Genomic DNA, 13,882 nt, shown 5'->3' on the forward strand with positions numbered 1-13,882 from the left:
CTCATCTTGGTGCTGATGTAAAATCTTCGATGAAATATTGGAAAAATAAATGAATAATCGAGAAGAAAGATTTTCTCTTTTATCTCGTGCATTTATGTATCTCGCGGCACCGGTGCAGTCGCAATTCCTGCTGCCGCAGTCACCTGAATACCTGTTTAAATACCTGTACATTATTATAAAGTTCCGCTGCTGAGACTGAATCGTGATAATGTGTACACCTGACGCACAGGCGGAGTGAAAATGCACCGGGAAATAGAATTTCTCTTCTCTCTTTTCGGATTTTGTAATAATTTTTTATCGCATCCGAAGTTGGGATACGAAAATTTAACAACGTCGTCCCATATCGCAGCGAAGATGGAGGCGTGTTTCTGGAGTTTTACTCTTTATAAGGACGATTAACGGTTCCTTACGTATACGTATATAACCTACCTCACGACTCCTCGAATCGTGACCTTCCTCTGACCTCGCTGACCTTCTCGTTTTCTTACCTATGATACTAGATACAAATGTGGATTTTGCCGAAGACATTCGTATCCAGCTGAAAGATGGAATTTTTCTTCTCCGTTTTTTTTTTTTTTTTTTTTCTTTATTCATGTGTCAATGTGCGTCGGGTTGAGTAAAATATTTTACTCGCACCGTACTACAGCTACGACCGGTAGCGTTTTCCGTCCGTGTGACCGCATAATTATTATTTTCCCTCATCGTCGTATAAAATTTATTTCCGCCTCATCATAACCGGTTCGTAGAGATTCCTTCGATCCGCTCGACTCGAGTCTCGTTGTGGAAAAAAATAATTTGATAAATTATTACCTAATAATTGTGCATACATCTGATGATTTTTACGTTTTCCCTAGCCACTGTGGTGTAATGCGGTTTTGATCGTTTCGACATTTTTTTCTATTTTTTTTATATTTTCCTTCAACTGCCAGCGATTTACTCTTATATTTTCACGCATACTTGTACTTATCTTTCGAAAAAGTTGTCAGGAATTTTTATCATGCGTTTGTATAGATCTGACAGTTAGTTTCTTCAATTATAACTAATTCGTCAAGTTATTAATGCGTCTAGTTCCCGGTTATTATAACTGGCTCATAAATATTTAATTGCTTCTATCGTTCGGTCTGTAATTGCGTCACAATTATATCGGTATTTAGCTTTAATCAAAAATCACCATATAATACCGTTTTTGGAATCACGATTTATACGGGTATATAAAGAAGTATAATATTGGGGAAACGTATGTTGGAGAATTTTTTTCCACACCAATTAGAGGAAACTCCATCTGTCTCCATCGACGCCAAAAAAAAAAAGAAATAAAAAAAAGGGCAGAAGAACCGTCTTAATCAACGACCTAAATTTCCGAGTAGAATAAAGTCAGTGAGCCCGATGAGGACCTATTACCCGACTGGTATAATACTTTTTCTCACTTCTAATCAGAGGACAACCTCAACAGAATTTTTAGCAACTTTTGGTGCAGAGATAAAATTCTCTTCAGGTTCCCGTAATCTCTGATCTTGAATTCGTGACTTTTTTTTCATTCGGCGAGCGGTTGTACGATCAAGTTCGAGTCAAACGGGACTGGTTTTTGACGTATATGTGTATCGTCGTTCAAAGTTTGTACGAACCCTGCGGTGAGTTTGATAGAACCGAAATAATTAGTGCGTCACGTTACAGGTTATTTCGAAAAGAAATCACTTTTCGTGTATAGTTTCTCATTACTCCAATTATTTTCAAGTGAATGGTACAACGAACGTGTGGTTCGCCGCAGTTGATCATCTGTGTCGAAAATCCTCGTTGCATCAAATTATTCGTTCGCTTTCGCTTCGCTTATGATAGAATTTTGATTGTCTCGCGCGATATCATGAGATCCAAAGGACTTTTCGTCTAGTGCTGTTACGTTTATTAATTTATCACCACCGCGGATGATTTAATTACAACTTTATCGTTGAGTTACAAAAAAAATTCACCCATTTACGAATTCATCCGAATATTTTGCGGCAGAAAAATCGAGACGAGGAGTTGTCCGTTGCTGATGTATAGCGCATTATATCGTGGGATGTTTTATTCAATTTTACCGTTCCGAACTGGATCGTATTTCGCCGCTGCTGCTGCCGCTGCTGCTGCAGTCGCATTACAGTTGCAGATAGAGGCTTCCTTCTTACAGTACGGAGAGAGTCCCGGTCGTATATTATTTTATTTCATCGCAATTTCACGTTAATTATATCGGCGCAGGTGAGAAGCCGTGCGGACAGCGATCCGTTAATTATATCTTAGCTGATCCCAACGTTTATACGGGTAATATAAAATTTATTGCCACGTCGTGGATTATGGGAATACGGGGTTATGCGTAGCGAAGGAGTTCAGCCTTTGAAATTTTTCATCGCCGATCGAAAAACTTGGAAAAACTGACTAAAATTTTTAAAAAAATATTCACAAAATTTTTTTATAGACTTTAAACCCTTTGAAATTTATGTATACCTGGTAGGTGTATAAGCCACATCATATGTCGGTAACGCTAGCCGATCTCATTCATAAAATCATGAATGATTTTCTAACTTATAAACGATATTTTAGCGACACGTGCATTCCCAAGTAACTGTATCTGCGATACGTAACCGACACCTCACGTATACTTTTACTTTAAACTTTAAAGTCCTCGTCTCTCTTTTTTATAGTAACGGAAGAATTTTTTTTACACGCGTTTCATATCAGTGCGCAAGATTTTGATTGTACAGATAAAATGACCGAACAATATATGAGCCTGCAGTTTCACGATGACGAATATTTTAGTTACATATTTTATTGTAATTTTGTTTGTCCATAACAACTAGGCTAAGTTGAAGTCTCGCTGTTGATTTCGGTCCACATACCAACTCGTGTGTCTCTCGTTAACATAATTAATTACTCGTACAGGGTGATTTAGATGTTGAGATATGCATATCACCAGCTCTAGTTGAAGTAGATAGATTTACTTTGCTAGATATTTTTCACTGGGCTTATTTTTTTTTTAGATCCAAAGTTCCGAACTCTGTTAAAACTTTCCGGTCACATCTGCGGATGAATTAAAAGAGACAAAAAAGTTTCTCGCAAATTTACATACGCTGTAAAAAAATGGGCTCCAAAAAAAAAAAAATATAACGGCTCCGAAAATCCCGACATTTTTTCAATGGGATCAGATAACCAAAATGGCTCAATTCACCTCTGAGGTACGACCACCCGTTCAATTTTATAATTGGAATTTATTTTCGTTTTAATTGCTACGGAATTCATACGACAAAATATCCGCGTATAGCCTCGAATATGAAATTCACCTCGCATCGCCGGTATATGTACTTGTAAAATTTCGTTGAGAACGTGACGCAAGCGGTTCTTGTCGGCCCACGCGAGCTGCAAGCTCCGGGCTTTTTTTCTCACTCCCGTACGTGTATCGCACAAGAGAACCTTCAGCTCCGTCCCTCGCGATGACGAAACTACTACAGAATTCGCACCCCTGGTACACACTTGAGTTTAACTTTTTTTTTTTCGCCCCCTCCTCGGCGTTATTCTCTTGTAATTCACCTGTTCGCCGAAAGAAAGAGAGGAAAATCAATGCCGAATGACTTATGAGTCTGCAGAGGGCTGATCGTCGGGACGGAATCGATGGGGGGATCGAGTATTTTCGGGGTACCCAGGTCTGGAGCACTTGGATTACGATATGAATGAAAAAAGTAGAATCGATCAGCAAATAATACGTGCAGTCAAGTTTCAGTGCATTTCGGCTAAAGACGGCTGACGTGATTATTGCAGTTCGTATGAAATTTTCACGCACGTCAGGGGCTGAAAAATAAAACCGTCTACGTATTGTTTTTTTTTTCTTTTCGCCATCGATTAGATTTTTTGCAACGAGCACAACGGGTCGGTACTAGAGATAAAATAATGGGGTTCGTAGTGCGGTAGGGTGCAGGCAATGAGACGGCAATGTCTGTGCGGCGCAGGGGTGGATGAGTCGAGAGAATGTGGTAGGAGCCGAAAGTTGGAGCGTCGCGACGCCCTTCGCTCGCTTTACGCGCAATACGCAGATGCGAAAAATTAGCATCCATCAGGAGCGCGATTGCGCTCATACGGGAGGCGTTACGATTACGTGTGGACAGTTCAAGTTTCTTAGCGGACCGCGCGACTTCGCACACGTGCAGCTTTTTATCGCATCGCGTGGGAAATTGTAAACCGCTCTCGGGGGTCATGTGAATATTTGAAAGAATCGAAAAAAAAATCATCTAACGAAAAGTGTTTCGATAATCGTATAACTCGATTCGCTGCTCGCTGTACAGTGTGGAAATACAAAGTGAATGAATGTCTCACCCTCGCTGCGACAATAATTGCGCTAGAAATATTTCCGCTGCGTCTACGGCTGCAATCAACAAGAAAAAGTATAACTCGAGATGCAAGTTGCATCGAATAATGTTAAATTCTTTCAACAGTCGAGACGTGAATTTTTATTCCATTTATTCAGCTATTGACATGTCTTCGAAAATTACGGATATATATTTTTTTTTTGTCGATCTCGATCTCGATCGCAATCCACATTACGAAATCTACGGATTAAATCATTTAGCTTATTTTTATGAGTTACGATTCTCATACTCTACAATTATTACGCGATACCGTTCTTTTTTCCTTCTTTTTCCATACCTTATTCGTCGTGTTTTATTTATAAGGAAAGTTCGTGATATTACTTGCGTGAGTTCTGTTCTTATCTCTCCTGCGCATTTCCTGCGTGTCTTCCACTATATCAAGTATACAGTTTCTTTCCTGAGATTTTTATGTTTTACATCTAGACTCGATTTCGTATATGCGAGTTACCTAGCTTGTATGCTTCTGTAACCTTTTGTCTATCCACCTACTTCCTCAGTTTTATTTATCCCCATTTTTAAATCATTATTATAAATGTCTTGCCCCCGCAAAAAAATATACGTCGCACGCCACCATTCGTTTCGCTGGCCTCGAGCCATATTTGACTATTCGAATTTCGTGACTCGCTTTTAATATGAATAAAGACGAATTTTTATTACTCTTACAAACGGTGTTAGTTGTATTCGTAGAAAATTCCTTTCGATCTAATTTTGACGAGTTTTTCATAAATTTGAACGCGTGTAAAGCATGCGAAGCAATTAATTATTATCTCATTATTTTTTGTCTTCGAGTTTCTGCAATTTGGTAATTACACAGTTTTCGTGTTAAACGCACGGTTTCTTCTCTCTTCAAATTTATACCCACGCCAGTAACCGCATTAGAAATTTTTCAAGAAAACTTTAGTAGAAAATATCTGCGGAGAGAGTAATTCAACTGCACGTGGAAGAGCCCCATTGTGTCTGTGCATTCTGAAAACTGTACGAAACTTCGTTCGAGTATGTGGAACACTTTTAATTAACGCTAAAAGTTTTTCAACTGCATTCAATTATCGCCGAAGCACCAACTCTTTGCCCAATAAATTTTCCGCAATGATCATCTGAGAAAAATAGAAATTATCAAGTATTTTCATGACATCGTGTCAAAACGTGTCGAGTAATCTGCGCTAATAAATTTCAACGCTCGACGGAGCTTTCGTTGAACCGGAAGTACGTGTATCCGCGAAATAAAGAATCAGATGAAGAAAATAAGGGAAGAAATAAAAATAAAAGACGCTCCCGTGCACAGGGAAATTGAGATGAAAATTTGTTTTTCTCGTACACGCGAGAGAAAACGTCGGGCATAATTCAACTTGTTTGCAGAACTCGATTCGTATTACATATATACCTATATATATCTATATATCTGCAGACTCACGTGGCCCTCGTGAATTATGTTGTAAAAGCTCAGGTCACTTTGCCCTTATGCACGGGGTTCGGTAATGTCGTGAGACAGAACGGCGTCACAGACCTCGCTTTATAATCTCGACGATAGGAATCTTATTACCGCTAGACAATATCGAGCCTACGGAAACGAGCTTTTACATCCTGATGTACAATTTAACGCGAAACTATGCGAGGGCGCTCGATGCGCGATGAAAATTTGCTGGCGTTCGTCCAGCAGTTTTCAATTAAAACGACGATTGCAGATTTGACGTCCGACTCGAGACTCCGTGATTCTAAAATTTCTGATTAATTATTTTGCCGTCGTTTCGATTCAGTTGAAAAATCGCTCGGTAATTGTGTGACATCGTTATTCGATTCCTGACTATGACGCGGTTAGCCGCTAACTAAATAACTCCGACAAAATTGAAATCGACACCCGATGGATTAGACGTACGTACGAGCAAGGTTGCGAAATCGAAATCGAAATCGAAATTGAAATTTAAATTGAAATCGAGGACATCGAGGTAGAGTGAGGGGGGAAAGCGTTGCTCATTCGGCAATTGATCCTCGTCACGTTTTTATCATACACGTGCAGGTTGTTTTTTTTTTTGTCAGCTAGTTTCAATCGTGTACAATTTTTCTCACTCCCATTCTCTGAAATGAGAATTTTACGGGAAACATAATTTTCGCGGGAAAGCAATTTACGAAAGTGGTTTCAGTTTTCACTTCTTTTGCAAATAGGTGTATATACAACTCACGGGTGAGAAAAATGCCGTACGTCGAGACAAACGCATCTCTCGCGTGTAATAAATTATCCATACACACTTGAAGTAATCGTTCATTTTCCCACGTTCAATAATATCCGCGGAAAAATCTTCTTTCAAGAGATGCTTTTGCTGGCGAGTGAAATTTGTTTTTTTTTTTTTTCTGAATTTATAAGTTCTCGAAATGTTGGAATGATTTTAGAAATATTTAAAAATCGGCTAGCTAGCGACAAAGTTTTCTTCGTCGGCTGCCTCATCATCTTGAGCAAACTTTCGATGAATGCGTGTCTTCGTATCCACAGTTTCAGTCTCACGACGCGTCCGTATGAATGCTTTCATTACCCCGGAGTTAATGGTTCCTTTGCCCCCTTTGCCGTACGTGTGGACTTTACTACGGCACTCGACTATGGATAGGCGAAGATTGTTGCAGAACCGGCTAGGCTGGTATCGTAGCCGCTTTTAGTTCGCCCGCATTTCGATCCACTTTTTCAAAATGTTACGCGACACATTTTTGCAATTGCTCGCTCGCTAGACAAGGTGTTAATAAATAATTGCGCCAAACTCAACGGGGGTGATAAATCGCACTGAAACGAGTAATCTGCGCCCGAAATTTTTTCATCACTTTTTTCCATTCGATACGCCACATATTTTGCTCGGGACGAGCAATCTGAACAACCCCACACGCCATTTGTCTTTGATCCTATTTAGACCGATCCGTAGGGCTTCCGGCTCACATTCTCTTGTATTATTTGCGGTCAGCCTCGCGATTAAAGAAAACGGAATTTTCAATCAGGTCCTATTTGTTAGCGGTGAGAAATTTCTCTTTGAATTTTTCGAACCCAGCTAAAATTGCAGCACGAGATGAACGACGGTACAGCGACATTCCTATACGTACGTGTCCGGAATTTTTAACGTTTCCGTTCGTCTAGACTTGAATTCCTGAGTATGTCAGCCGGTTCTTACCGGCCTTGACTAACCTTTGACCCCCTCGAAAGTTGTAAGCGCGCAGTCAAACTGCTGCCATTTTTCAATCTGTTCTTTTTTTTTTTTTTTATCCCCCCAATCACTTGTTACTGTCTTTTGATTTCGACGGCGGGGTATACGGGCGGTTACGTACTTTTAGATATACTGGGAAATGTGAAAGGTGTCTTCTTCTTTTTTTGTTTTTTTTTTATCGATGTCCATCGTTTATGGCGTCGCGACTCGTTCGGTCGGGTCTTATTTGGAATCAGGTTAACGGTATACGCGGCAAAAATGTACAACGTTATTAGGAAACCCATGTATAAATATATTCCGAGAATATCGGTCCAGGTAAAGCTCTTCCGGAAGATTTATCACTCCACGTGATCTTGACCAGGTAAAATTTCCCGCTTGAACTTCGCAATCCGCGAGGGCAAGGTCCTGCAGGATCTTGAGCCCAAATTTTTTTTCATTCTCTCAGGACGTCGAACGTTCCTTCTGCAGAATTTTGGTGGATCGACGTTCGTCCGATTTACGATTTTTGATTTGGTTTCTGTCCTGGCGTGCGGAAAATCGGTATGATTAATGTAGGTGCACGCGTGGGGTTACACGTTTCATTTGCTAGAAATCGTAAATGGAGAAAATTTATCAAACGGGGTCGAGATACTTCCATCTCGTTGAACACTCGAACGTGTCTTCTTTATGCACACGTCTGGAGAAAATTCCGGTCGAAAGGAAATGCGGAGGAGAAAATAAACGGGGAAACTGAAGATCGGTCGACTGTGCTGGGTCGATCTGACGTCCGCGACGTGTTCGAAATTGATGATATTTTTCGAAATACCACATCATCGGACTAATTATTTGAGACGTTCGGCGACCCGGGATAAGAGTTAATACGGTACACACAATTTTTAAATTAATAAATCGAAGAAAAGAAAAAAAATCGTAATTAGACGAGCGTGTTCAATTAATCTGAAATAATTAGCGTAGACGTAACTAAGCGAATCGGTCGATGCGAGCAATTAATCAGCTAATTGAATAGTGGCATACTATCTATAATTATTCAAAACAGCCGATTAACTGTCTGGAAATAATTGAGCTTTCGATGATTTTGAAACTCGCATCTGATAAGATCTTCGGGAGATTTCTTTATTCCAATTTGTTCACCTCATCCAGTTCGCCGTCCTCAAAGGATAACGAAATTTCCGTTGCCGGGGAGAAACTCGTTATTAAAATAATCACTCGTCATTTTCTAAACGGGGTACACGAATCGACGAGTATAATTACTCCGTTCAAAGGTCAGGGTGAAGGGTGGTTTGAGAGAGTTCAATTTTAATATGCGGTGAGCGATCAAATCGATCGATGACGTCGTCGTTTTCCTTGAGTCAGGCAATCCTTTTTACTTCCACGCAAACCACCATCCGCAGCTACGTTTGCGTCAAATCCAAATCTGTGAAAGGTAAAACGCGGGATCCTCTTTGCCCGCGAACAGGCCTCCGCTGATCATCGTCCACTTCTCGACGTAGCGACCGAACGGTGTTTCCATCTAGTGGTTTAAACTTGGAATTATGTACTAACAAACAAATGGATAAAACCATTCCCTGTAATATATTTTTTTTTTTCAATCAATAAATTATTTATTGATTTTTTTGGATCACTAAAGAGATTTTTCGTAGGTTCGTTTATTGATGAAACGTCATACGAGTACAAAATTGTGGATAAAAAATATTACGAACTAGTAGAGGATAAAAAAGGTTTAAATTAAATGAAATATAAGATTCCGAATCTTACGTCTACGATAATGGACGGAATACCTGATAATTGGGAAGAAATAATTGATTTCTTTCAAGTTATTTTCAAATAATAAATGCAAAACGTTACGACTAATCTATTTGAATATTTGCGAATATTGATGATTATGATGGTGATGACCGTATCCGTAGCCCGGATAATCGCCCCCGTATTCGTATCCGTCTCCATAAATTCTGTCGTACCGATCGTTGTGATAATTCCAATCGTTGTAGCCCCCGTCGAATAAATTGTTGAAACCATTGTCGTAGAGGCCACCGAGTCCGAGGTGTCTAGGTGATGATCCACCGTTGTAACCGCCGTATCTTCCGTACCGATCAGCACCGTTGAACATTCCCGTCATCGGATTCGCGTTCCTATTTTGATAACCGTAAGGTCCGCCGCTCCCAGTAAACGAATCTTGTATCAACGGTCCTATCACGCGTTGCGCAACTCCGACCACGTCGGAAAAAGGCGACAAATCTTGTCCACCCCCGTAAAATCCAGACGTTGGATTCGGTGCTCCGATTATCGCTTCTTGTCCGCCCGACGAAGGTGAAGGGCTGCCCAATATCGGTTGATTCATATTCCGGCCATTCGTCTGTTGCTCGTTCACGGGCCCGTTAGAATTAGATGATTGAATCGTCGGATTCGGCGCCCCGACCATCGAACTCTTAGCCCCGGTCATCTGGCCGTTCATCTGTGCATAAGAATTCGGATAACCAGATGCCGCGTATCCCTGATAAGGCATCGAATTACGCTGATAAGCCTGAAAAAAAAAAACAGAACGGATGATTGGAGTCAACTCACCGTGAATGAATAGAGAAAGAAAAAAAAATTCTGTTTCGTGTGAAAATTGTTTTAAAAACTTACCATTTGATTCGATCTGCCGGTCCACGCCGGCCCGAAGGGTGGTTGGGGTACGGGGGACGTTCCGAATAACGGGATAGGCGGCCTGGGTGCTGGATTTTGCGGTATCGTCGAGTGCGGTTGAACGATCGGTCGTTGTTGACCCTGCGACTGTCTGTACCCGCCGACGATCGGTTGTTGCTGATACTGTTGCCGCGAATTCGTCTGGGGGTAGTTTTGACTCGTCAGGGTGTAATCGTTGGCTCCTTGTTGGTACTGATTCGGGTATTGGTTGTACTGCTGGGACGCGCCCACGATGTGTTCCTCGATTTGAGGCACTTGGGATGTTTTTGTCGACGAATCTGCCTTGCCCAGGTAATGAGGTAGCCCCGGATGACGACCGTCTCCCCTCAGAGCGTCCAAAGGGTTCGGAAAGTTGCCCAAATCTTCCATGAAGTCTTCCACCTTGTCCTTAAGACCGAGGGGATCCAGTAGACTCGATCCGACGGTTTCGTCCTGATCATTTTTTTCTTCCCTATCTCCAACGATGTCCTCTGCGACAATTGCACCAGCGAAATTAATTACGCGCCCATAAAATCCTTAGGAATTTTCGAACGATCAAACGACTCACCGCTTCCTTTGATGGATTTCGACGTTTCCGGGGCGTTATCCGACTGGGATTTTAAGGTCGGGTTCTGGGCCACGCCATTCGGCTGAACGCGTGCGGTTTTTGATCCGTATCGTCGTCCAGAGATATTCCCAGAATTTTCCGATCTGACGTCACGTCTGCTTCGGACAACACTCGTGCTCGCATCGGATTGACCACCCGCTTCCTGGACGAAGTTTTCAAAATATCAGTAGCGAAGAGAGTGAAGAAATATCATATTTCAATCAACGAAACCGAAGGAGAAGAGGAAGAAAAAAAAGAAGCGAAAATCCTTACCATGTGAGGTTGTTGATGAGTGCTCAAAAGTAACGGGGGCATAACACCCCCTCCTAACCCTCCTATTTTGAAACTGTTCAATCCCAAAGGACCGAGGGAAAACAGTCTTGTGCCAGTGCCTCCGAATCCTCCGAATCCTCCGAATCCTCCATGCGGTGAGTGCAGAGACGGTATGCCCCAAGCCGTCCCCACGATTGGATTTTGACTCGAACCGGTAAAATCTTGGTTCCCTTGCGGCTGATTCATCTGATGATATTGGAGTTGCTGATTTTGTAACTGGAGCAAATCGTTGTGTTCCTTCAAATGTAATCGCTGGAGGTGTTGTTGTTCGAGTTTGTGTTGCTCTTGCAAATTTTGCATCCATGGATTCGGATTCCCAACATAATTTGATTTGCTGCGTTCCTCAAATTGGCCCGAGGGTTTTGCGTGACTCGGTTGCGTTATAACAGCTGGATTTCCGACATAATTTTCTCGGCGGGTTTCCGAATTGTGGAACCCGCGACTGCCTTCGGACGTTCGCTGCTTATCATCAGCGAATGTTGGGTCCAGCAACAGAGCTACTGTCGCCAAAATCTGAAAAAAAATTTCAACGTTTGAAGAATAATTTCTAACACTTCTAATCAAAATTATTATTTTTTTTTTTTCTCCAACAATGATTTTCATTTTACTGTTCACTCACCAATTGTAGTAGAGTGTTGAGCTCCATATTAATTTGGTCTGCACCGCGCTGCCTCTGAACTTGTACTGAAATTTATTCGGTAAAGCGTTCGAAAGGTTGACTATTTGTGCTGATCAATTAGCGAAAGCAAATTCAATTAGGAATCAGCAAATTTTTTCTACCGTTGAGCAATAACGAGTGAAAAATAATATCGTGGCGAGGATCTTGTTACAAGTTTACACGAAAGTTCGCGAACTATCAAGACTTTCGCGAATCTCGAATGTCTCGTTAAATTCCCACAGAATATCGCGGATCTCGTATGAAAATCTAACGCCAAGGATTTTGAGGAAAACTTTTCGACTTTAAAACGAGGTGCGAAGCGATAGCATAAAAATTCTCAAATCTCTGGCGCGCACATCTTTTACTTTCTTCTTTTACGATGTATCTGCGATGCCCCTAAAGTCTATGGGGTATATACGGGGTGGGTTTGAGTCGTTGCTCAATCCTCGGAATTCGTTTCGACATATAGAGGCGACGAATAAATGCGAACGGCGACGAAACGCTAAGTCAGCATACGGCTATTGAGTCGGCTAAAAACTCTTCGGTTGTTCGGTTCAACTACCTCATTTTTTGCTGCATCGGACGAAGAAGGTGGAAACAAATAATTCCACGAATCTTCAGACTACAACGTCTTGAATAATTCGCCTTGTAATTTGTCGCAATTTTTTTTTTTCCAACCCCTTTCGGTAAAACGTGACGAGATTCTTCGAAAAAAATGAAATGAATATTTTTTCTTTCAGGTTGCGCATTCGGTACGTAATGCCGGCGGCGCATCTCACCCTGCGTGAGGAGGATGTAGTCAGACTTACCCTCGAATTTCTGCACAGTCGCGACTTGCACATATCCCAATTGTCGTTGGAACGAGAAACTGGTGTGATAAACGGCCAGTTCAGCGACGACGTACTTTTCCTCCGTCAGCTGATACTCGACGGTCAGTGGGATGACGTTCTCGAGTTCATCCAACCCCTCGAAGCGCTACCGGATTTCGATATGCGAAAATTCACCTACTCCATACTGCGTCACAAGTACGTTGAACTGTTGTGCATAAAGTCGGAAGCGAACGTGATCGCCGGGGCTAACGGTAGCGTGGACAACGCCGTCGAAGAGGTGGTCAAGGTGCTCAGCGACCTCGAGAAAGTCGCTCCTTCGAAAGACGAATACTCCAGCCTCTGTCTACTCCTCACGTTACCCCGACTCACGGATCACCTTCAGTACAAGGACTGGAATCCGAGCAACGCGCGAGTCCAATGCTTTCGCGAAGTTCACCCTCTGGTGGAAAAATTTTTACCCGGCGATCGCAAGAGTTCGTCGGATCACTCGGGTCCGGTAACGTCCGCGAAAAACGATCGCATGATACAGCTGGTCATCAAAGGTATACTCTACGAGTCGTGCGTGAATTATTGTCAGGCGAAGGCCACCGGATCCAAGGAGAGCGAGCAGGTCGAGATGAGTTTTTCCAGACTGTTGGACGGCTCCGTGGGATTCAGCGACTCGGACCTCAGCCTCCTCTCCTGGCTGCAAAGTATACCGCCGGAAACGTTCGCCGTTCCATTCGCGCAGAGGACGTTGAACGTGGACGTCGAACGACTGGAGAGACCGTCGCTGGAGACTTCGTGGACCGAGCACATGCTCATCACTCCCATCAAACCAAAGACCTTTCCGCACAGCGCTATGCCCTTCACGAGACCGAGGTCGGCGGCCGACATGATGTCGAGGAGTTTGGTGCCCGCCCTCGAAGGACTCGGACCCCGCAGTCCGGGATTGAAAAATACACCGATACCGTCCGCCGCGCTGATGGCGTTGTCGACCGGCGACATAAACCCCATGTCGAGATCTTCGTTCGCCAGTTTTCATCTGACCGGTTTCAAGAATAACAAATTGATGAACACCAGCGTGGACAGATTGTTCGAAAACGAAGGGGACGTGTTTCTGAGCTCGAGTTACGCGGATTTTCAACAACTGCCGTCCATCCAAGAAGCCGCTGCTAATTCCTCGCTGCCGAAACCTCCGCCGAGAACGAGGGGACAGTCGAAGAGTCCGGAAGGTGATT

General features: G+C 42.6%; 2 protein-coding genes across 5 annotated transcripts in view; one reads left to right on the forward strand and one right to left on the reverse strand.

Moving 5' to 3' along the window:
* LOC105688123 (WD repeat-containing protein 47) overlaps window positions 1-13,882 on the forward strand; it is a 58,669-nt gene that overhangs the window by 7,650 nt on the left and 37,137 nt on the right. For 2 of the 4 annotated variants that reach the window (XM_048659382.1, XM_048659383.1), the window contains exons 1-2: window positions 4,315-4,406; window positions 12,573-13,876. In XM_048659382.1, coding sequence (XP_048515339.1) covers window positions 4,330-4,406; window positions 12,573-13,876 — 1,381 coding nt within the window. In that variant the 5' untranslated portion in view covers window positions 4,315-4,329. Of the gene's footprint in view, window positions 1-4,314; window positions 4,407-12,572; window positions 13,877-13,882 lie in introns of those variants that run through there. The other 2 variants (XM_020853477.2, XM_012404187.3) reach the window with 1 other exon arrangement.
* Window positions 9,191-11,614, reverse strand: LOC105688124. Its single transcript, XM_012404191.3, has 4 exons — window positions 11,115-11,614; window positions 10,803-11,000; window positions 10,196-10,725; window positions 9,191-10,091 (listed from the first exon to the last, which is right to left on the reverse strand). The coding sequence occupies exons 1-4, from the start codon at window positions 11,476-11,478 to the stop codon at window positions 9,423-9,425; spliced, it is 1,761 nt and encodes a 586-aa protein (XP_012259614.2). The 5' UTR covers window positions 11,479-11,614; the 3' UTR covers window positions 9,191-9,422.

The sequence above is a fragment of the Athalia rosae genome, chromosome 8, assembly GCF_917208135.1.
Source record: "Athalia rosae chromosome 8, iyAthRosa1.1, whole genome shotgun sequence".
NCBI lineage: Eukaryota > Metazoa > Arthropoda > Insecta > Hymenoptera > Athaliidae > Athalia > Athalia rosae.